We start from the raw sequence: 24535 nt of genomic DNA on the forward strand, positions 1-24535 counted from the left end.
GCGGCGGCGGCGCAGGGCGGCCCGCACCCGCCCGCGCCCGCCCAGCCTCTCCGGGCCGAGGCGGCCACTCCTCCCGGTCCCGGGGGCGGCGGCTCGGCCTCGCCCCCCGGGACCGGCGGCCCAGCCCCTCCGGCCTCCGTCCGCGCCAAAAAAGGCCCGGGCGGCGATCGCTACCCGCTCGGGTCGTCCCGGGCCGTCGGCCGGGAGGGAATACCAGCCCCCAGCCGGCAGCCTCCTCCCACGCCTGGCTTCTCACTTCCTCCCGCAGGACCCCCGCCGCCCGGCTCCGGCTTTCGGGGAGGGTAGGAGGTGGCGGGCCTCGGCTGCGGGCCTCGGGAAGGCGCGTCCCCGAGGCCGCCCCCGCGCGCCGGGCGCCGCGACCCTGCAGCCTGCCGGATCTGCGGCGATGCTCCGGGCGCGCGGAAGGCGGGATGAAGCCGGTTGCCTCTTCTTCCAAGGAGCCTTACCAGCGGGAAGGGAAAAGGAAAAGAAACGGGCGTGGGAGGAAGGGGATGAAATAAGTCGGGGTCCGGGAGTCAAAAAGACATCACATCTGGGATCGCCAGTCCTGTCGAGTCCGGCATCGTGTCCCGGGGGGCCGAGGCACACGGGCCGTCTCTGAGCGTGTAGGTGGCACCTCGAGCTGATTCTTCGGAATGGTCATCGCGTAGGAGCCATCTTGCAGGAAGAAGGGCCAGCCAGATGGCAGCAGGTTCTGCAGGTCTCGGCGCACCGGGTGCCCCCGATAGAAAGGGCTGGGAAGCAGAGGAGCTTGTATTTGCTGCTGCGGCCTGTTCTCTTTATGCTATTAAAAGAAAGAAGTACAACTCAACTAAATAAAGTTAGATCACGTGCCTTCTTTTAAATATTTTCTAACAGCCATTGCATTCCCAATTTCAGTTTGTTTGGACTAGCCATCACGGAATGTTACCTCTGGGCAAAAACGTCTGGCCGCTTTTGCTCGTATTTGCCTGCAGAGGTGGCTCTTCTCGCCACCCTCTTACCCCTCCCTTACCCCTGCCCCTACAGTCTGAGGACTTCATAAGGAAGGATACTTCTTCCCCATCTTCTTACACCGAACATTGCAAGTAGAAAGCTCACCCCAAGTAATAAGGATCTTGTGCTGCTCCTGAGCTATGAATTAATCCTCAAAAGGGGGAGTAGGCGGCAATTGTTAGGTTACCTTTGAGTAGAAGGGATAGTATTGGGAGGGAGCAGTGTGTGTGTGTGTGTTCACCCTTATCTTAACCAAAAACCGCTTGGAAACTTTCTCAGACCAGAGACTGAGAACCAAATAGTAGTCCTCTACTTGGGGAGAGAATATGTATTTGGACTTTTTTTTTTTTTTAACAAGTTTTAGCTTTCTTCATGAATGACAAGTTGTTAAATAGTAACTTCTTCATAAGTACATTGCCCCCTATTTCAAACAAAAGATACCTCCTACAAAGCTAATTAACATTTTATGTTAGGAAGGGGAAGGGTTAAAAAACAGAGAAGAAAGTCGTATCCTAAAACATGAAATTCTTTCAACACATTGTTCGGTTACATTTGCACTTCTTCCTGTGTAATTAACAGCTTCATAGTGAGGTGTTGTCATCCCTTATTTTCTTTATAATACACCATGAACAAGAAACTAAAATTTTGAAGACATAGAAAAAAATTCTAGTAGATTCTGGCCTCCCTGGGAAAAGTGAAGGAAACAAAGATGGACCTATGACTTGCCTCTTTCAAGATATTTTCTTGGATCCTGGGAAAAACGTCTAGCTTTCACCTTGTTTCACCTGGCCTTTAAATCCTTACTGATAAAACTCAGTTCTCACCTGGCCTTTTCACACTTCTGTTCTCAATGAGCGTGTAGTGGAGACATCTAAGGTTTTTTGGGGGTAGGTGGTCATGAATTTAGCATCCTCTAATGTTCCACGTCCAGTATTAGGCATTTGACTGGGGAAATTTTGCCGGAAGTTGCCCCCTGTGTCAGTCTTGGACCTGGGATTTATTTGTCCCTCCATCAGCAACAGTGCCAGATTCAGTGGGGCAGCAAAGAACAGGCTCTTAGTCTCTCCTCGGTCCCTTTAGAATCTTTCACCAGTGGATGCTTTTGTTTGTTTCCCAGCCATCACAGATATGCCTCAGACTGGTATTTTCTTGCTTTTTAAAAACAGACCAAAAAAAAAAAAAAATCACGTGCATTAGAAAGGCAATTCACGGACAGTAATATTATCGGAGCAGATCTTGGGCAGGTAATCTGGGGTGTCAGCTTGACAGTACTGGGCACTGATCCTGTAAGCTTTCTGGCCCCTGACATAAGGTCATTTAGAATTGAAAGCCTCTTAAAGATCAAGTCATTTGAATAACTCACAAAGTAAGTTTTCTGTTAAGCTAGAAATGCAAAGTCAAAGCAAGATAAACTTTATTTACAAAAGACCTAAAATTATTTTTAAGCTTCATGAAAATATTGCTTGTCTATAACTGGAGGTATACTTTTATAGTTATCCACTGATTAATGAATAATAAAGAGTGGCCTTTGTGGCACCATGATTCACTTCAAACACATCATGATCTGTTTTACAAAAGCCTAAAGTAATGGTCAAACACAGAGTTAGGCTATTGCTTCAAGAATTTTTATGGAAGGTATACCTTTTGACCTAGAATGGAAAAAAATCAAAGTACAAGATGTTTGTCACAGTGTTGCTTTGAATAATAAATTGAAAAACAATGTATAATGTTAGGAGTAGCTAACATTAATGAAAGTTTATTACATGTTGTAAGTGCTCTTTGTGGATTATAATCTATTTTAATACTCTTTTACAGCTAAGGCTCAGAGTAAATTTTGGTACATGGGTAGAATGAAATACCATAGAGCTATTACAATTTTAGATGTAGAGCTTTCTTTAGAGACACTGAACATGTAATTTTACACTGGATTTTTAAAAAACAGTTTCTGAAACAGTGTGAATCCATTTTTGTAAAATTGTATATAAGTATCTATTTTTTGAATGGAGATGTTTAGAAGGATGTTTACCAAAATGTTAACATTGTAAGATCTTGAATGGTTATTATTTGTTATTGTACTGTTCGGTATGGTTTGGGTTTTTTTAAGTGAATGCATGTCAATTTAATAATTAATGATATATTCTAATTTCTCAGGCCCCATTTTACAAAATGATTTCCACCAATTTTATGAACTGATGAAATGAAAATGTTAAGTAAATACTACAATTAGCATCTTTAAAATAAGGATGACATATTGACTTTTTGTTTTTTAATCTTTTGAATTTAGGAAACCTATGCTATTACTTCACTGCCACTTAAAAATTGTTTATCTCTATTTTTTAGTCCCTCCAATACTTCTACATCAACTTTGTTTCTTTTTTGTTTTTTTAATAAGCAAAACTGAAATATCTTGCTTTCATTAAAGCATAGGGGGCAATTTAAATGAGTTTAAAGTAGCACAGTTCTTAAAATGATTCTATTTAATCCAGGCTGAGCACTTCATGTAGGCAAAACCTTCACTTATTTCAGTCACCTATTTCAGTGTTTTCCAAACATCTTAGGAAATCACCTGAGATACTTTTTATAAAAATAAGAATTCTGGTTCCCACACCAGAGCTACTGAATCAGGCTCATGGGGGGATGTTTCTGCTCCACATCTCAGTTGGTTGAAGTTTCCTCCCTCTGTCCCTGCTGTTCAGTTTTTAATCTCTCCTTTTCAAAATACCCAGCTCCAAGAAGTTATCCGTTTCCAGACTCAATGTTCATCAATCACCCCAAAATTTATTTTTAAAATTTTAGAGCCTGCTTTTACATTGGAACTTGTAGATTCTTTAAAATGCAACGTTGGTCTCCCCTTGAACATCATCTGACAGCAAAAGAATTAAACAACTGTGGATTGTTCCATTATCCCTGCAGGGAACATGAGAACTTCAAGGAATTATATATCACAGGAAAGAAACCACATTTAATGCGACTGAAAGATGTGGAGGTTAGAAGGTTAGAAAGTTGACTTTACGGTTTATGTCCCCAGGGCATGAACTAATCAAAATAGCTATGGAACCTCATGGTAAAACAGGGAGTACTCTTTTGTTCCTCATCTGTCTCCTGTTTTGCCTTTAGGAAACCTCTCTTCCCTCTTTCCTGTGAACAGATGAAACAGTCAGATTGCTTGCAGGTAAGCAACTGAAACTTGCTTTCTAAGAGAAGTTCATTAGAATAAAATATTTTTTATTTTTAGTGCATTTTATGTGGCTTATGGAAGGTTAGGTGTTAGTCCATGATATAATTTTTGCTCAGCAGAAAGTGAAATTTCTTTTAAGCTATTCAGTCTTTTGACTGTCATCCTCTTTATTATCAATCGTTAATACTGTGCTTCTAAAAAATCAAAAGATGATTATTAAACTTATTAGTAGACAGGTGAAGAGATGAAAGTTCAAAGAATGTTAACATTTTTGTGTCAAGTAAGTGAGTTGAGTGTGCAAAAAAGTATAAGAGAAACAGATCACAAGAGAGAAAAAGTTTCATTTTTTTTTTTTTTAAAAGAGCAGTATGGTACTTTATGCCCCGAACTAATTACCACTAATGCTTTGTATAAAAATGGATACAAAAAAGCAACAGTTCCATGCTTTGAACTAATTTCATCTTGGAATGTATGGGATATGGAACACACAGTCTTCACAAAGGAAGCCATTTTCACTGTCTTTAATATTTTTTTCAAATGTTTTGGCATTGCAGTGGAAGTAACTTTATTAATATGTAGAAATTTAAAACTATTATTTCCCTAATGCATATTTCTTGTAACTACATCTGCTTCAGAGATGCCTTTATGTATGTGCTTCCCAAAGACTTCTTTGTAACTTGAAAACATAAATATCAGAAAACAGATTAGGCAACTTCATCACAATTTTCAATTATGCTTTTGAACTTCATCACAATTTTCAATTATGCTTTTTAGTCTTGACTGAACAAAATACACTTTAATGGGTATTGTGCTCCATCTACATTATAAGGATATTCTTTTGGCTGAATCTTTAATCTTCTTTTTAAAAAGCTTGTGGCTGGCCTTTGCAAAAAATGCCCGGCACCAAGAAGTGACCAGGATTCATATTCAGTGTTTTCAAAATCACTGCAAAATTTAAATTTTTTATTTCATTTTCAGTTTTCATTTACTTTTGTTTTTTTTTTTTTTTGCAAAAGCAAAGAATTTAAACCCATGCTCAAACTAGTTTTCTAGTGAACCTGAATGTTAGAACTTCAAATCAAAGAAAAGAAGATAATTGGAAAAAAAAACCCTGCAGTCACAAGTTTCTTAAAAAACCATATAGAAGTGTCCTGACAAAATGATGTCTTGTTTCTGGTGAAATGGATACTTCCTTTATCTGACATCAAGTGACTAAACTATTGTTTTCCTCAGAAAGACTCTTGGCTAGGATTTCAACTTGTCTTTATATTTACTTAGTAAAAGGTGTCTGTGACTTCACTTTCACAGAAAGAATAAAAGCAGAGGAAAGAATCTACGTCTTCCAAAGGCTAAAGGACAGAGTATTGAAATGGCCTGGAAAGTGTTCAGCGTTAACAGCATCAAGTCAAATGTTCACCTGGGGTGCAACTGGGAAGAAACAAAAGAAAAATCAACGTGCAGTCAAAGAGCCGCTTCATTTTTCTAGAAAGTGACCCTTCACAGAGTTCCAAGGGAGCCTTCTCCCTTAGCAACAGCCCTGAAGTTCCAGAAACCATTCTAAACCCTGATGGTCAGCTTCAGCGTCTGTCTGGTCATCAGACTTATTGCCGAGTCTTCATCCCAGGGAGATGCATGTGGCGGTCGTGGCAGCAGACGTGATTTTGCTCTTAAGCATGGGGTGGACCTCAGACTCTCTCTGCTCACCCACTGTGTTTTACAGAGACTGCTGGATCCGACGCTTCCCAGGTCTCCTAGTTGACCTGGAGGAGTCTCAGAAGCTGGGGGCCCAGTTCTTGAAGTATTATTCCGAAAGCACTGGTCAGAAGTGCAGTCAGAGCTGCTGTCTTAGGAAGGATGGTAAGTGTCGATGATAGACCTGAGCAAAGATCAGGGGAAACTTCCAAAATGAGGACCTAAGAAAGGACCCTTAGGCAGAGGGTGCAGTGAACAGCTGACGAGAACTAGAGAAGATGCCCTGGGATGAGGGAGTGGGCAGAGACGGAGAGACACTGAGACTGATTTTGCAGCTGGGGCCAGTGCAGGCTCCATTTACAAATCTAGTAATGACCCGGGAGGCTATGAACCTACAGGTAACAGGGAACCTCTTCTCTTCACTAAAGTGCTAAATGAAAATATTGCCTTGAGGGCTGGCTAACAATATTTCTATAGCCCAGAATATAGTATATATGATTTCAAAAATATTTCCTTTTCAAGGTTCTTTTGGTGATATTGGTATCGTATCACACTTTTGAAATGTGCTTGCTTGGGTTGACCAAGTGTGGGGATGTATTGAACAGGAATTTAGATTGTGGTTCATGTTTTGAAAGAAATAGGGAAATATATGTCAACTAGAAAAAGAGGAAAAGAAAGGAAAGGAGGGGGAGAGAGAGAGAGAAAGAAAGAGAGAGAAAGTTAGTTTTCAAAATATCCTAACAGAATTTTTTTTTTTTTTGGTCTGAAATCTGGATTCAGGGTTAAATATCATTCATATAATATAATCAAGGCCTGTAATTAGGAAAACATTTCATTGTTGCAGAATTTCAAGTTACATTTGATTAAAGACTTCATTTATTTTTCATTTTTCCAAGATTTGAAAGCTACTTGGAAAGAAACAACAAAAGCAACACAGTACTTTAAAATAATTCTCTTGTTGTTCCACACTTTCTTCCCGTGTTTTCTTACCGACATTAATTGTCAATGCCTCCTATCCAATTATCCATGTAAGATTTCTGGGATGCAAATTAGAGCTCCTTGGAAAATCTAAACCGACTGTCAAGAGACCACAGTGTGAGACGTTGTCACAGGCTTAGCCCTCAAAAGTTAATCAGGCACAGAAGAGAGCAATTAATTTATTAAAGGGAAATTTTGGAAAAGGTAGCAAATCTAGATATTCTGCTTTCAGATGCTTATAACCCCAGAAGCCTTCACTGAGAGGAGGTGAGGGAGGGTTGATACCTTTTCAGCATTTTCCCATGGCATGAATTTACCTGACTCTCCACACCAGGGAAGCTGTGGCCTCTGGACTTCTGGGGATACTAAAAGCATCCAGTAGAATTCCAGGATTTCAGAGCCTCTGTGGCTTCCAAGTTGTGGCTTTCTTTCTCCAGAAGAAGAAAAGGCATGAACACACATCCCAGTTTTTACCTAGAAGCCAGAACTTTGAAATGCACAATCCTACAATAGCTAACCTACTCAGAGCTAGGACTCTGAAATATGCATGAATAATGTAAAAGATCTTGAAAAATTGCTCCCTACAGCATCCACTACTTTCTTATCAGAAATTTAGATGTCTAAATTTGAATATTCTTTGTTCCTTTTCCTTAAACTTTACAGCACAGTCCTCAGGGAATGTATTTGTAATCTATAATGTATTAGCAATGTATTATTAATTGACTTTTGTCCTATTCTTTCTCCTTCTGGAAAAATACAGTGTGTAGAAACACAGGGTGTCCCAGAAGTAATAGGGGAGACGTAACCCCCGCAGTTAACCTTACACAGAAGCAGAGCAGGTTCTGCCAGCAATTCCACAGCAGCTGTAGGCACACTCGGAGTTCTGGTAATCGTACACTCTCCCTCCGTAATCTCATTTTATTAAAGAAGCTGATACCTTTGGGCCAATGAATATTTCCCATCACATGGTTCCTACTACACTACAGCAGGAGGAAAATCTGTGCTGCACTTAAAGGAGGACAGACTGAAGATTTGCATTCAACAAATCTGACCTTCCAGAAATAACACGGTATCGTTTATGGAGCAAATCTACTTAGAAAAGGGGAGCCAGCAAGAGCAAGTGATGAGCCCCTCCCCACTAGAACCCCAAATGCTAACCACCTTGTCTGTCTACTCCCTTCCTCTCTGAATGACACCGATTAGCTTTTCACTGGACGTGGCTTTGCAGCATGGGGCTAGCACACACCTGCAGTCGGGGTCAAGGTAATGTTCACCCAGCCTGCTGCCTTTACGCCACCTGGGCCTCTCCCAACAACACGGGTCATTACTGTTTTTGCCCTTCCTATGACTCCCCCTTCTGTTACAGGCTTTGTCTATTTTTTTCCTCTCTCTCTCTCTGGTGAACTTCAGTGCCTTAGTATTCTGAGAGGGTATTGCATCTAGAAATCTGATCTATATAAATCCCCAGAGGTTTTTGTAGCCAATTGGATTTTCCTGAACATAAAATACTGGGACTGGGAAATGATTCCAGGTAATCTGTGTAGCATGGGATGTGTGAAAGATTACTGAGAATACTGGTAGCTATTTTCTTCTGAAGAGGCCTTTTCCCATATTCACAGAAGCATTTGCGATAGTTCATAATGTTCTGTAAGATGTCTGAACATAGCCCTGCAACGTACTGTTAATCCAGTGTTCTTGAAAGAAATGTAAACTACTCAGAGCTCATCAAGCTGCAGAAATCAAGACCATCTGCAGATGTACTTTGCCTGCTTCCTTTTCAGTTTCCTGTAACTTGGCTGTCTTCTTCCACGATCCTATTCATGACGATGTCAACTGCCTCCATATTCACTGCCCAACCCTGGAGAGCTGCATATTGGAGCCCGGAACCAGCGCCATTTTATACAACATAACAGACGGTAATGATTTATGTCCTTTGTATGTATTTTGAAGAATGTCAGTAATATTTTAGTAGAGGCATATAACCTAGAAATTGGTTGGCAGTAGCCATGTATGAATCTAAATCATTATTTCCCAGTGAACTCTGTCTGGAAAACTTTGGGGCTTCCAAGGCAGAAAACTAAAAGGAAATTCCCATTAATTTGGCATGTTCAGCAAGGATGAGTTCATTCCAGATAACAAACCATATGTGACTGAACAAGAGCATTGTATTTCATTTATTCCAAGAGCCTTCAGCAAAAACCAAAATAGGTATTTCTACTATAGTGGTTAAGGATACCACTAGGAAATAAAGAAAATGCTAAATGCCAGTTTTGAGGTTTGCTGATGCTGTATACAAGGATTCTACAAAGATGGGTGTCAGGGATGGCGAAATGCACTTACTGCCACACATTAGCATAGCATTGGTCCCAAGAAAACGACTACATTTTCCTTTAGAAAAATACATATTTAAGTGTCCTTTCCCGTGTATATAATCTCAGGGTACAAATCAGTAAACATCAAAGAATAGATTTTTGCCAACACGATACAAAGGAGGTAAATTTCTTGATCAATCTGTACTTATTGAACACATAATGCCCCATGCTGTGCTCCACACTGCAGGAGATTACAGCCATGTCTCTGCCCTCGAGCTCCTTCTAATCTAGTTGATGCAACAAGTCTTACAATTAGTGTAAGACATACAATTAAATACAAAAATGTGTGATACTGCCTCAAGTACAAAGGCTCAAAAGAAGGGGAGACTAAAGAAAGCTCAATTATTCAGAGGAGGCTTCATGGAAGAGGCCAGGTAGAGGCAAGATAAGGAGCTCCGTATCACACCCCAGGAAAGCACAAACACTGGTGTGGCTCCAATAGGGGCACGTTTGGGGCTGCAATGGAAATATGGGTAGGATAGGGCAGGCCAGGTAACAAAAGGACAGAGGAGAGTTTTGGTTTGACTTTGTCAGAAATATGGAACCAACAAAGGTATTTCATGAGAAAACACTATCATTAAAGTGATGTCTGGTTATCTTAGTCCAGGAAAATTATATCTAGGATGCAGATTAGAAAATGCAGTCAGGATAATGTTATATCTGGACAAGGTGGCTGTAGTTGCAACGAAGAGGAGGGGTGGTTGCTAGCATATTGGGAAGGGCTTGGATAGCACTTAGTTACTTTTTGGATAAAGAAGAAGAGAACTGAGGAGTCAGAAATCCCGTTGCAGTGCAGAGTCCAGCATGGGTGATTGATAGAAGAATGATGATGCCGCTGAAAAAGACAAAGAGGCAGACCAGATGATGGTTTTGAGAATGCCAGCGGTGATGTGAGATGTTTAGGTGGGAACCTCCAGTAGAGCACAGGAGAAATGAGATCAGAGCTCAAGAAAGAGGAAAAAATTGGGGATGTGGATTTCAGGGCCATCGATGTAGTGGTGACAGTTGATGAGGATAATCTCTTGGTGGCTGGGGGGTGGGAGGGTGGTTGGTATGGGATGACGAGAAATACAGCAGAAAACCAAGGACTAAAGACTAAAGATTATAGGACAATCAGTGAGGACCAAGGAGAGAACCAGCAAAGGAAGGGAAAAACGAGAGGCAGGCAGCCTGAGATAAAGTGCCAAAGGAATTTGGGGTCCAGGGAGTCACGGGAGAAGAATGCAAGGAGAGGCGGCCATCAGTATCAAGAACAAGAGAGAAGCCAAAGCAATGAGATACAGTGATCAGGAAACAGGGAAAGTACTGATCACCCCAGAAGCAGAATTGGCAGAATAGTCAGGATGGAAACAAAATGACAGAAGGCACAAAACAAGTCAGAAAGGAAAGGAAGGGAGTAGGTGGTGGTGTGTTGAGAGAGCGAGCACGCTCAAGAGAGACTGAAAGGGAAACAGTGTGACAACTGTAAAGCTGTTGAGAGTTTTTGAAGCCAGAGGGAAAGGAGTTTTACAAGAAGAGAGAGAACACTGAAGGCCCTCAGGCACTGGACCCTCAGGTACTGGGAAGGGATGAGATTTAGGGCTCTGCTAATAATTTTGAATAGTTACACTTCTCAGGCCCCATTTTGTTTGACTTTAATATGTCATACACATCAAATGGTTACTGTTTCTGCAGCTCTTGCCCAATACTGCTATTATTGCGCAAAAGCCCTGGCAGTTTTCTCCACGATGTGATGTAGCCAAGTTCATTTGCAACAGAAAGTGTCTTAGAAAGTTAAGAAAAATTCAAACGTGGCTAGTATGTTTCTAAGCCTTTCAGAAGTATGCAGTGGTGGAACTTGAAATTAGCTTAGTTCAGTAACTTACAGTGGCAAAATCCAAGACTTCTCCAAACTGTACTTTAAGGTTCTGTCTTCTAAATTAAAAATAAAATTTAAATGATGCCTTATTTATATTTCAGGTGTAGATCCAGATTTGCTGGTTTTTGAACAATCACTGCCCACATATCTAAATACCCGTTCTTCATCTAACATACGGGAGAGACTAAGGATTCTAAAAGCTATGTATTTAGATAAACAACAAATGACCATGATAAACCAAATGCTACCATCAGTAGAGGCTCCATCATCAATCACATATCAAGATTTGTTTGCAACCACAAATAATACTAGGTATTCCAAGGAATTAACCACAGACTCTTGGGCAAGATTCATTTCTCTGAATGACTCCATTACCACAAACGTAAATATGGTGTCAGCCAGTACTGAGTTCATCAACAATCCAGATAACAAGACTATTTCTCCTTTCTTTGTGCCTATAAACACAAAACTTTCTCATATGCCTATTCCATCCCAACTCAACAGTAGCAAACAATTACTGAACAAAACCAAAGGGTACAACAGCAGAAACCGTACATCTGAGAATGAAGACACACCACCTGATGGGGCACCTGTGACTTCCGAGACGTGGTTGGTTCCTGTGGCCCTCTGCACCTCTGTCATCTTTCTCTGCTGTTGTGTAGTCATCCTGGCATCTGGATGCTGTCGAAAGCACCAGGGCCAGTATAAACTAGGACAGAGAAAGTCAGGATCCAAGCAAATTAAAAAATGTACCATTCTGAAGGAGTGCTCTTAATGGTAAAAGATGTGAGCATTGTAAGCTTTTAAGAGAATCATTTTTAGTTTTCTGTAAGACGAGGGCAGTTTGGTTAAAAACAAATAAATAAAAAGCACAGATACCCATTCTTACCAATCTCTAAAGAATGCCAATGTTTGATAAACATAATTGCTTTTTTGATTATTTCCATTTTTTGAATAGTGTACCTTTTGCTGAAGTTCCAAAATTCTGATCTCTGCAGTTATTCAGCACCATGTAAGAGATAGTTTTAAGTGCTGTACATGTATTAGCTTGTTGATTCCTTGAACTCTGTGAGATAAGTATGCTACTGTTAACTATTATACTGTTCTTATCACATTTTACAGATGAGGAAACTGAGGAAAGAGAGGCTAAGTATCTTGCCTAAAGTCACACAGCTAATATGTAGCAAAGCCTGACTTAATAAGCAACATGGTTCAAAAGTCCATGCTCAAAATCACTGTTGGACTACAAGCCTCCATTTTCTCGATGAGTATGGAAAAAAGATACAAGGAGGAAAACACCATAACATCATATTTGGTTCCTGTCAAGGTCATATTATTGTCACATATTTTAATGAAATCTTTTAGTGGCTTGAGCAAAAAAGCACTATAAACGATTACAGTTACTAACCCATGAGCAAAAGCTTCCTGATTTTTATATAATTTTTTATGTTCAATTGATTAATCTTTCTCAATCTTAACCCATCATCTTCTTTTTCTAAAACTGACATGACTCAATAATTATGGCACTAAGATCTTTGAGTTTTCTGTTGAATAAATCTTGGGAGTTTTAGTTTATGTCCCTCAGTTGTATAAATTGTTTTCCCAGGTGCAAATATTAGCTCTAGGTATTTCAAGCTCTGTCCACTTACACCAGATTCACCCCCTAAATCTTATACTCTGACTCTTAAGTGTAGAAAACTGTAATTCAAGTCTCTAATGATCTTAAACTTTAGGCCCTTAATCTCATCTCTGAAAATATTTTTTAATGTGAGAACAGACATTAAAAGACAGCCATTAAGCATAATGAATAAAGAGGAAATCCTATTATAAGATTAATAAAATAGTACTCTTCCCTCAGAATATTAACCACAAATAAAAGTCTGAATTTTTAAAATGTAATCGATTTACATTCATTTGCTATTCATAATAAGTATCATAAATGTTATCAATTTCTTTCTTAATACATTAGGGAAAAAAACTCAGGCAATTTAGGGGGGGATATCAAGATTTAAATTACCTTAAAATATTTAAGTTATTCAGGAAGCTGTCTTTAAAAATTATTTGTATATACATTCTTTTAAAAGGTTATTTAATTTTCTTTCAAATATATACAAACTGTTTGAAGGTTTTCCAACTAGGGCTGCCAAAAAAAAAAGTTTTTTCTTCCTTGGGATTTCTCAGAATTTTATTTGTTCCCTAAAATTGCTAATTGTTTTATAGAAATTACCATAATTTGGGAAAAACATATTTACCTTTGTAAGAAAACAAACACACTCCTTCTCTTCTTCAGCCCCTACCTTTGACCATCAGATAAACTGAGTAAACTTAGACTACAGAGGCGACCTGAACAGTCAGCCAAGACAAAAACGACTGGGCCTACAAACCGTGTCCTTATTGGGAGCCAAAGGGACCAAAGAGAACTTCTGAATAGAATTTAAAACTTTAAGAAACAAAGATCACAGGGCCTAGTCAACAACTAAGGCTAAGGTTGTTACCACCGTTTATGAAATAACCATGATATCGAAACTTTTCCAGCACTGAAACTAGCCAGACCTTTGGGGAAAAAAATCTGTAATAGTCCAGTATTATGACATATTTACCAATTTTGGAAAGAAAATATGCAAAGAAAAAAACTAAAGCTCCCTACAATTAAGAAAACAGGTTTGTTCTATTTCTTAGTTGCCTATGTGTTTAAGCACCTTCTGAGCTATGAAATTTAAGAGTTTGAAGTCAGAAGTGATTGCATATCATCAGTACAGCAAAAAGTGTCCCCTAGAATCCTCAATGTAAGGATGAATATGATGTTCATTGTATACATTAGATCAATTAGAGCTTAAGGACAAGAGTCTAAATAATGACAAAAAATGCTGTTTAATTATTGCTAACACTACAATGACAGCAACGGTTACCCTTTGGAGGCAGTTTTGTATTAATCTTACAGGTCTAAGATTTTGCCATTAGGTGTCAATGCCACAGCCTTAGAGTCTTCAGGTCTTTGCTCGGAGTTAGCCAAACTGCAAAGGTTAAAAGGGCACAGTCGGGCTTCCCTGGTGGCGCAGTGGTTGAGAATCTGCCTGCTAATGCAGGGGACATGGGTTCAAGCCCTGGTCTGGGAAGATCCCACATGCCACGGAGCAACTGGGCCCGTGAGCCACAACTACTGAGCCTGCCCGTCTGGAGCCTGTGCTCCGCAACAAGAGAGGCCGCGATAGTGAGAGGCCCGCGCACCGTGATGAAGAGTGGCCCCCACTTGCCGCAACTAGAGAAAGCCCTCGCACAGAAATGAAGACCCAACACAGCCAAAAATTAATTAAAAAAAAAAAAAACTTTGCCGAATAAAACATAACTCTCAATTAAAAAAAAAAAAAAAAAAAGGCACAGTCTTCTACAAGACCACCCTTACTTGTGACATCAACTGTAAGTTCGGGGGATGGGGAGTCCCCAAACCACTCTCAGGTTCGATAATTCACTAGAGGAATTCACAGAACCCAATGAAAGCTATTATACTCATAGTTACGGTTTATTGCAGGGAAAGGATACAGATTAAAATCAGCCAAGGGAAGAAGCACCTAGGATGAAGTTCAGGAGTGTTCCGAACTCACAGGTTTTGGTGTCCTCTCCCCGTGGAAGCAGGATGCATTACTCTCCCAGTAAAAGTGTGTGACAGTATGTCCAGAGTATCGCCAACCAGGGAAGCTTACCGGAGCCTCAGTGTCCTAAATTTTTATTGAGGCTCCATCACATAGGTATGACTGACTGATCAATTACCTGGGCAGTTGATCTCAGCTGCTGGGTGGACTGATTTAGCAAGAGACTCAAAGCCCCCCAACCCTAAACACATGGTTGGTTTTCCTGGCATGCCTAGGACTATCAGGTGTAGCGAGCCCCACCTAAAATCCATTGTGACTGACTCCTGCCCTAACCAAAGACACTTCTATGAGGTATGACAGATTACCTCCCAGAAGCTGACGGGAGAGGCCAGATTCTCTGTGAGCAAGGTCAAATTCTTTTACTACGTATCATTACTCCATCTGCTTCCATCTTCACTGTATTATTACTACAGGATTGAGGACCCTAATCTACCACCTCTTTACATGTTCCCAAATGACAACCTCTCCTCAGCTTCTACTGTTTTCAAATGTGTCCTTCTTCAATCCTGTTTCCACATCTGAGTTTTCCTCAACTCTGACTCTCTAAGAAATGTAACACTTCAATACACTTATGTATGCTTTAAACCTGATCTAGAAATTCAGTTGTATCTACTTTGTTTTTCATTCGCTATTTCCATCCAGTGGAATGGATGGAACTCAAGGCCCTATTGTTGTCCTTTATAACCTATGGACTCTTGGCCTTGCTAATACTAAATCATATCTTCAATTTATATAAATCTTTTGAGCAATTGTTCTGAAATTCCTTTCGGCATTTTATGTTCTCAAATTCTGTCAAGCAAAATAAGTTTTAGGCAAATAACAGCCTCCATAATTCCTTTATTTCAATTTTAAATTAATCACTTGTCGACAACTTTAAGTGGTAAGAAATGACTTACAGATATACTTAAAAGTACTGAATTGACAGCTAAATTGAATGAAATGTTTCTTAGGGCAGTTATTTTGTCATTTACTCCAATTAAATTCAGGGTCTTTATACCTCATCTCTTTCCTGAGATGTGGAAGTTCTAGCAGGGGCATCCACAGAGATGAATACCAGCTAATCTCCATTTCCACTTTTCTGCAAGCTTGGGGTTGGAGCAATGAGCCAAAGAAAATGGAAAGCAGGATGCTAAACAGAACTGAATCAACATAAAGTGACCCCAAAATAGAGGAATGGAACAAACTTTTTAGGTTAGAAAATACTGCCAAGGACCTGTTTCTAATCAGAATCAGCATGTGCAAAAAACTCACTAGGCAGACAGCAGTTATGTAGACAAAACACTGAACTTCAGTCAGGGGACTGGGTTCTGGGCCTAGCTTCCCAAATAACCAAAATCATGATTCAAAAGCAACCCGTAAGTACTAATTTGTAGGGAAAGAAATGCAGCAGGTGACAAAACAACAACATTGTATATATATGAACACTAAAGTTGTTATGGTAGAAATAAAATCCAAACACTTTAGAACCAGAAGACATCACAGAGATCGAATTAGTATGATTGCCCCAGTGCATACGTAAGAAAACTTTTGAATAATCACTACCTTTGTACATTAGGATGAAAGGAATAATTTTAACTCTGATGTAATAAAACAATGGTTTTTTAACATCTTCAACTGTATATCAAATTAGATAATGATTACATATATATCATAAAATTAATAAATCAAGGCAATTTTTCTATATAATTCATGTCAAATTTAATAGTCTCTTCACTGATTCTTTGTACTGAGAAAGGGTATTTTCATTGTCCCCCTCATTCTTAAGACTAACAACAGACTTTCTGTACTCTTCAACTTCTTTAGTACCAAGGAGCTCTTCTTTACTTAATTCCAGATTTTTCTCAGCAGCTTTAATTTGGAGAAGGGTTTCCAGGATGTTTTTTTCTGAGGAGCTGTCTTTCCATACATACTCTTCCATGTCTGCTTCAGTCTTCTTTTTCTCCCATTCTTCAGTTTTCTGAAAGGAAAAAACAAGTTCTGAATTCTGAAAATTATGACTCGAAGTCTGGTCCACACTCAGTGCGTGCGCCTTGACTGCCCTCCCGGATCTAGCACTGCTGTCCGCCGGCACCAGCAGCTTCGGGCTGCACACTCCGTCACAGGAGCACCTCGTTACCACTCACTAATTCTACCCACAAAATTTACACTTTATCTGCCCTGCGAATTGCACTTACACAGCAATACTGCTTCCCGAAAGATGCAGAAAACTCACTCCCTGCAACTTTCCACTCCCGAAACTCTAACACATCAAACATTTCAAATTTGTGAGGTTCCAAATATGAGAGTTGAAAGGAAACTGTATTTATCTCTGTAACATGCCTCTGGGAATGACAGGGAAGACCAATTATTACAATAAATTTAAAATATAAAGTTCCTGTGATTTTTAGTCATAATGACTTGATGTATTCTGGAATTTTGTCTTATTATCTTTATTTTCTGTTCCTATAATGGAAACAATGTTCATTACTACTTACTTTTTCTTACAAAAATTATTACCATGTTATTTTAGGGAACACTGGTAGGTTTTAGATTAATACAATTCAGATTCATGATTTAAATGAAGATGTAACACTGTGAAGAAAATCAAGCAACGCAGCTGACATGTAACGTGCCCCGGTTCAGAGAAGTGCTGAATAGCTGCCACACTCTTTCCAAATTAACACATAACAATATTCTGAGCCACAGGCTATTATGGAATGACCCACTAGTCTTACAACTTTTGAAGGTGGTAAACCCTTCCAAATTATAAAGTTTTTAAAGTATTAAAAGTGAGGCAGATTTGTAAGGCTGTCAGAAATAATATTTTAACTCTGAAAACTCCTCTTGAAACAGACCACAGCTTGAGCAGACAGAGCTCCAAGGCTCCTCAGAGCCAAGTGAGCACCAAGAAGGAGCCAAACAGTTTCCAGCCATGCCACCCTCCCATCCCCACTCCCACTCCAAAAGCTCACGAAAAGAGAAAAGCACTAGAAATCTGCCCCTCAAAGGATAAAGAGGAGTCCCACCAAAGGCAAACAAGCCACTGGGGATGCCACCAACCCAGCAAACCCCGTTCGGATCACTACAGCCCAGGAAAGAAGCTCCTCCACCACAGAGACCCACAAGAAGAAGAAACCCTCCTTTAATCCTTTAAACTGTGTACTCTTTCCTCTAAGAGAAACAAGCAGATGTAGGGTGTTTCCTCAGATCCCAGACTCCTGAGCCCAAGTGGGTCTCTGTACTCGCAGCTCCCCTACGCCTGCCCCGCCTCCCTATACTGAATTTATGGCGGAGGACAATGTTCCAACCTATGTTCTAGAAACATCTTATCTGGTTGAGACTCTGCTCTGCACACTCTTTTTAGCTGGTAGGGAGGCTTTCGCTTGGCAGAGGGGCAGGGATAATATGAAATAACTTCCTGTTGTGCCCCGCCCCCAGAGCCCTGGTGCAAATAACTCCTAACAGCCAAACTCTGAATTTGTACATTTAAAAAAAATAACTGACAAAATTACCCCACCATACCCAATTTTTACTGTAATATATGAGGAAGGAATAAACGTCAGCCCCTTAAAAAAAAATGTCCGAAATTAAATATATCACCGGCCTATCCACTCTTGCCAATGCTTTAAATGTTCAAGACGATGTCATAGTTTCTTCATAATTCTAACTTACAAGTGAAATAAACTTAATTTAAGAGGTCAACAAACACATTTTATAAAGCATTAAGTAAAACAGTCACTCCATCTCATTCTGAACTGTTAGAAGACAAGAATCAAGAGACTTAACTGTTCAAAAAATTATGTTTCACCTAGGTGTTTCTGGATTTTAACTGACTAGAAATAGATGCTTAATCAGAGGAGATAACCAAAGTAAATCCACTAACAACTTTCAGCATTTTTTATCTTCCCCTTATATGCGGCATGTACAATTCCACACTGCTTTGCCAAGGCGTGTTCACAGGTATGCCATGACGCTGACTCCCTGAGCACTCAGGCGCCACGCGAGCCTGCTGCGGCACGGGGCAGCCACAAGCATCCCCCTCCCTTATTTATCTCAGTAGAGAACTTTTCTGTGTGCGCAGTGACATGAAAAAGGTTAGGAAATCCTAAACTACAGCATAGTGTACGTTTATACTTACTGCTGTTCTACATAGTCCTTGGTAAGGGAAAGTCACTTATATTCTGTGAAGGGCATGGCTTCCTACTAATCCTGTACAGATACAACGCAGTGCTGGGCTTCAGCTACAAGCTAAACAAAACTCTAGTTTTCCACATATTCTAGCTTTAGGATCCAAACTCTGCACAACTAAATATAAATTCCAAGATAATAATAGTAACAATCCCCCAAACTGAATACTGACTATATACCAGGTACTTTAATACTTACATGTATGTATTAATTAATATAATTCACATTAAGACATACTGGGTTAGATCTTGACATCTCTACAGATAAGAAAACTAAGTATTACAGAAGTTAAATAGAGGGGCACAGTCACCTGGGAATGTTTCAGATTTCAGAATTTTTGTATTTTAACTTGTAAAGTTAATGCAGCACGCACACAGTAAATTTTGTAACATCTCCAGAGGAGGTCTACGGCAGCACCCCCTAATCAAACATATTACTACTTTTCTAGCAACATGTATGAATATTCGCACTAAATGGGATTAACAAAGGCTATAAATAGCTTCTCATCCATTCAGAGTTCATTTTGCCACCAAATAAGTTATGAAAAGACTAGCAATTTCCAAAGCATTTTTCATTTCAGAATTACAGGTAGAGGGCTTTATATCTGTGATTCCCTCAAGGTCACACAGGGAGGGGTATGGCACAGTATTTACCACGGGCTTTGGTGTTTTATAGAACTGAGTTTAAATCCTACCTTCATCACTTACTACTGTGATAGGCTTGCAGTTCTATAAGAACTGACTCCCCAGAACTGTTCTGAGGATTAAAAGAAGTAAGGAATAGCTACATACTTAGAGTACCTGGCTCACAGTAAACACTAAATAACCATCTACTACTAATATCACAACTTATTAAGAAGAAGAATAAAGAAGAGTAGGATTCAAACCCTTGCTGGCACACCTCCAAAATCTATGTTCCCATGGCAAGGGCACCACTACCACCATCAAGCAGTGAAGCGAAACTTTAAAGGTAAATATAAACACAAGAAGTGTCCAAATGTTTTGCCATCATTATTCCCACTCACAAAATCATATGACTGATATTTATCAAATGTAGATTAAAAAAATACAGAAACAAAAGGTCTTTATTTATCACTGATAGAAAGGTAGTATTTTTCATGATGCTTATTACTTCTTGTCTTCTTGATAAATGTTATCACTGATTAGATTTAATTTTCTCAGTTAATAGCCTGTTCTTAAAAATAACTGAATTATCTCCAGTTTTCCAGCAGTCTCCTTTGGGTGAAGGCTTTTTATGTCTAACCAAATGTAGAAAACACAAAAACACACACAGAATTTACCTCTTATAAAGACCTGTCTCAAGAAAAAGCAAGCTAATTTTCTGAAGTCCTATGTTACATGTATCAATAAAAAAGATCTTCAGAATTTATGTTTTTCAAGCAGGAAAAATAAAGAGTAATTGTTATCACTATATTTACCTTTTGAGGGAAATCTTTTCTAGTCATTAATACATAAGTTTTCACAGATGGCTGCCATCCAAATGGGGCTTATCAGTGAAGAAAGAACAGAGCTAAATGGAAGAGCTGTTGGTTTAAATGATATATTAAGAAGCAATCCCAATGGACCTCTCATAGGGACCCCTTGAATTCTGGCTCCTGGTTCGGTTTGGCTAATGGGAGGCACCAGCAAGAGACCTAGAGAATGATGGAGAGTGAGGTCAGGGTTGTCCTTCCCAACTCTCTCCCTGATGGAGGGCACGTCCCACAGTTCCTGTCAGGTGGCCCATCCATACAGCTCTCTCTCCGGTTCTGCAGCACCTCCCTCCCCTGCCTTCAGATATGCAGTGTGATCGCACCCCACTCTCACCACCCCAGAGAACTGCACCCTCACTTGTTTCTGTTACTGAACCTTTGTAAAATGTCTCCTTAATAAAATATCCTGAAAATGAAGAAAAACAAAAAAGCAATTCCAAAATCATCTTCTAGTAATGATAAAAAGGTATTAAGATTTTATATAATGCTTGTCACTTCAGAATATTTTTCATATAAGAGGTATAAATATAAAATCCTTGAGGGAAAAAAACCTCCAAATTTCTTTCTTTTAATTTTACATTATGATTTCCACTTTCAAATAGGATGTAACAGGTCACAGGATGCCTCTGCTTTGGCTACAACTGGAAAAAAGCCAGGTAATCAATATACCAGAGAGTTTTATTTATACATATATATATTGATTGTTGTGTTGGGTCTTCATTGCTGCGCACGGGCTTTCTCTAATTGGGGCAAGTGGGGGCTACTCTTCGTTGCAGTGCGCAGGCTTCTCATTGCGGTGGCTTCTCTTGTTGTGGAGCATGGGCTCTAGGTACCCAGGCTTCGGTAGTTGTGGCACGCAGGCTCAGCAGTTGTGGCACGCAGGCTCAGTAGTTGTGACACACGGGCTTAGCTGCTCCACGGCATGTGGGTGGGAGCTTCCCGGACCAGGGCTCGAACCCGTGTCCCCTGCATTGGCAGGTAGATTCTTAACCACTGCACCACCAGGGAAGTCCCACCAGAGAGTTTTAGAATCAATTAGGACTAGATGAATGTGAATTCCAGGCTGCAAGCATATGGGGAGCATCCTTCTGAAAATCCCTAGCCATTTTCTTCCCTGAGGCCATTTTCCAATTCTGTATCAGACTGGCCCTTGGCCCACGCAGAAGGACTCTACTCGGGAAAAGAGAAATGAGCAAGGTTTCAGCTGTTACCCAGGGCTTGTATGACCCATTGGAATTGAAGAGCCCCAAACATGACTGGTTTTAGTTCTGGGGCTACTTATGGGAAGCTGAGGAGGCTGAATCAAGTTTCTGAAGAGCAAATCTCCTATAATCTCATAGTGTTTAGGAGACAAAGTCCTACTAGAGGGAGGAAGTCCTGTTTCACACAACCAATCTCCCTCTCAAGACATCTTCCAGATTCTGCTGCAAGGGCTAGAAGTTAAGCTCAAAACTTCTGAAGAGCACAAGTGACTCTTAAGCAGACTTTGAGATGTGGAAGCGGACTCACCAAGTTCCCAATCAAAATGCCTGAGAAGAGACAAAGGTGAACTAAATCTTAAAAAACTGTAACCCAGCCCTGCTCCAGCTCAATTCTGATTGGATTAAAAAGATAAGCCCCTGACCCTCTGTGCCCAAGAGAAAAAAGAGGAAATTCTTTCTGATGGATGACATCAATTGGAGCTTCTATGGGTCTTTTACATACAATGTCTGGCATGCAATAAACAATTACCAGACACTTGAGACATGTGAAGAAAAGAAAATCAATCAATACATGTGATATTTGCTGTGTGCCCTTCTAAATTTGTTTTTTTTTAAAAGCACAGCTATGATTACATTTCATTTATAATTTCGTACCCTGACTTGTAATTCACTGCCAAATTTTTATAGCTTCTGAAATTATACCCAGGATTGAAGTGGGCAGTTGTTTAAGAGTTTCTTTTTTTGAAGTGTAGTTGACATGTATTAATTTTAAAGCATAAACAATTCAAACATATTCAAATTACTGGGGGGGGCAATTAAAAATACCAATGTAAGCTCAAATTGATCACCATTCAGGCAGTTTGATTAGTTTGTAGACTTCAATTTTAATAACTTAACTATTAAACATTTACAATTTCACTATTTAACTTATGTATGTATACAATAAATATACATATATACAGTCTCCTTTCTTCCCTGCCTACCATGAGAGAACCTGCTCTGACTACAGCCCTAGAGGAAGGAACCTTCCATTCCACATGATCCTGTTCTCTTTTCTACGCAGCTGGCTCAATTATTTACTCACTCATTCGTTCACTCAGTACATATTTATTACACAACTACTGTCCCAGGCACTGTCTTGCCCTGGAACTGCCAATCCAGTAGGAAACCTAGAGTTGAGGAGGAACCGGGCAGATGAAAACTGTGATCTCAGTAGAGGAAAGAGCATCCATAAAGGCTGGAGGCAGGAACGAGCTTAGGACATTCAGGCCTGAATGAAGGCCAAGGTGAGGAAAGTGGCACGGGATGAGTAAGCACCTTACGTATATTAATTCATTTAACTTTCATAACAACCCTATGAGGCAGTACTATCACTATCTGTTTTACAAATCAGGAAATTGAAGCCCAGAGCAATTAAGTAATCTGCCCCAAATCATACTGCTTCTTAGTGGTAGAACGTGTTCCAAGGAACATAGAAACACGGAAAAAAGAACAAAAGAATAACTTAATTTGACCCTATCTCTTTTTTCTCCTTGTAAAGCATGAATTCAATACAAAGAAAAGCACAATAGCTACTTCATGAAATGGTCAGTGAACTCCAATCTAATAGAAAGCAAAGAAGTATCTGTTCCACTAAATACACAAATGTGTCACCTTCTACCATCTTATTTATAACTCCCTTTGCCTAGACCATGAATCACAGTAATATTCCACTTCTCATGATTACAAGTAAGGCATTGTGCTAGATAAGGAAAAACAGTTTTACCAATTAAAAAAATTCAAGTTACTTGAAAATCATAAAAAATAGGAAGACGTAAATATCCACAATGGATTAAAAAGCTACTGCCAATACTTTTAGTTATCAAAGCTAAATTTTTAACTGAGTATGTCAAGGAATTCAATTCAAATCAGATCAGTTTTTTGAAAATTTACTGAATGCTGATATGCCAGACATTGTACTAGATGCTGGGAATATAAAGATGAATGAAATACACAGTCCTGTCCTCAGTGACCTCACAGTCTAATGGAGCTGGGCAGACATGTATACAGGCAATTACCGTAAAAGCAATAAAAGGAATGCTAACTGACAGAGGGAGAAGGGAAAAAGGATGGGAAGAAACATCTGAGACAGGTTACATCTGAGGTGTATTAAAGGATTCCTATGAATTTGCAAGTCTGATCAATTTGAAAAGGGATTATAAGCAAAGAAAACAGCATATGCAAAGTTATGAAAGAACACATTATGTTCATTATGGTACAGGATACATAACCTACAATTCCTGAGTAGCTGGTAATGAGGTGGTAAATTTCTGTGAATAGACATACTAAGTAGTTTAGATTTTATGCTAGGTAATGGGGAACCACTGAAGGATTTTATAAAGGGATATGATACAGCAGACTTGCGTTTTAGAATAATTACTTTAACAGCAATCTGGAAGATGGATGAGACAGGAAAATCAAGGCTATTATAGTTATTCAGGTAAAAAATGATAAAGACCCATATCAGGATAGTAGCACTAGGGACAAAGAGGAGAAAATAGTTTTAACAGGTATTTAAAAGCTAAAACTGAAAAGACCTGGTGACTTATTAGATATCAGGGGAGAGGGGGAGGGAAGAGAACAGTATAACTTTCAAGGTTCATGACTTCAGCCACTGGGTGGAAATTTTTCTTAATGGCCTTTAAGTATATGATAGGCTCCTGAGCATCAGATATAAAATGAAGTCTTACCTGAAGGCAAATATATATGAGAAGTGTTACTTTACTGTATCATCAACCTGCTCAAGAACAGCTGCCTACTGCCTACCACGTCAAGTCAAAAAAAATCTGTTAGTGTATAGGAATGCAAGAGATTTCTGTGCACTAATTTTGTATCCTGCTACTTTACCAAATTCATTGATTAGCTCTAGTAGTTTTCTGGTGGCATTCCTATACACTAACAATGAAAAATC

At 39.6% G+C, this 24535-nt stretch overlaps 2 protein-coding genes across 9 annotated transcripts in view; one reads left to right on the plus strand and one right to left on the minus strand.

Moving 5' to 3' along the window:
* The first annotated feature begins 115 nt into the window (after positions 1 to 115).
* MANSC4 (MANSC domain containing 4) lies at positions 116 to 11962 on the plus strand. 7 transcript variants are annotated; one of them, XM_082419846.1, is made up of 7 exons: positions 116 to 721; positions 3910 to 3982; positions 4114 to 4168; positions 5483 to 6031; positions 8048 to 8107; positions 8626 to 8760; positions 11176 to 11962. In XM_082419846.1, the coding sequence occupies exons 4-7, from the start codon at positions 5803 to 5805 to the stop codon at positions 11847 to 11849; spliced, it is 1098 nt and encodes a 365-aa protein (XP_082275972.1). In that variant the 5' UTR covers positions 116 to 721; positions 3910 to 3982; positions 4114 to 4168; positions 5483 to 5802; the 3' UTR covers positions 11850 to 11962. The 7 variants fall into 7 exon arrangements, with proteins under 7 accessions (XP_082275972.1, XP_082275975.1, XP_082275973.1 ...); XM_082419849.1 differs by having other exon boundaries at positions 116 to 626; XM_082419847.1 differs by lacking the exon at positions 3910 to 3982.
* A 3564-nt stretch (positions 11963 to 15526) lies between these two features.
* The window catches only part of MRPS35 (mitochondrial ribosomal protein S35), a 49630-nt gene continuing 40621 nt past the window's right edge, over positions 15527 to 24535 (minus strand). For both annotated transcript variants that reach the window (XM_082419859.1, XM_082419858.1), the window contains one exon: positions 15527 to 16681. In XM_082419859.1, coding sequence (XP_082275985.1) covers positions 16412 to 16681 — 270 coding nt within the window. In that variant the 3' untranslated portion in view covers positions 15527 to 16411. The remainder of the gene's footprint in view (positions 16682 to 24535) is intronic.

The sequence above is a fragment of the Balaenoptera physalus genome (assembly GCF_965194825.1).
Source record: "Balaenoptera physalus genome assembly, chromosome: 13".
Taxonomy (NCBI): domain Eukaryota; kingdom Metazoa; phylum Chordata; class Mammalia; order Artiodactyla; family Balaenopteridae; genus Balaenoptera; species Balaenoptera physalus.

Coding starts and splice junctions, on each gene's coding strand:
- MANSC4 (XM_082419846.1), top strand. CDS start 5,803: ATGCATGTGGCGGTCGTGGCAGCAGACGTGATTTTGCTCTTAAGCATG. Junction 6,032..8,047: donor CTGCTGTCTTAGGAAGGATG/GTAAGTGTCGAT, acceptor GACACCGATTAG/CTTTTCACTGGACGTGGCTT. Junction 8,108..8,625: donor CACCTGCAGTCGGGGTCAAG/GTAATGTTCACC, acceptor CTTCCTTTTCAG/TTTCCTGTAACTTGGCTGTC.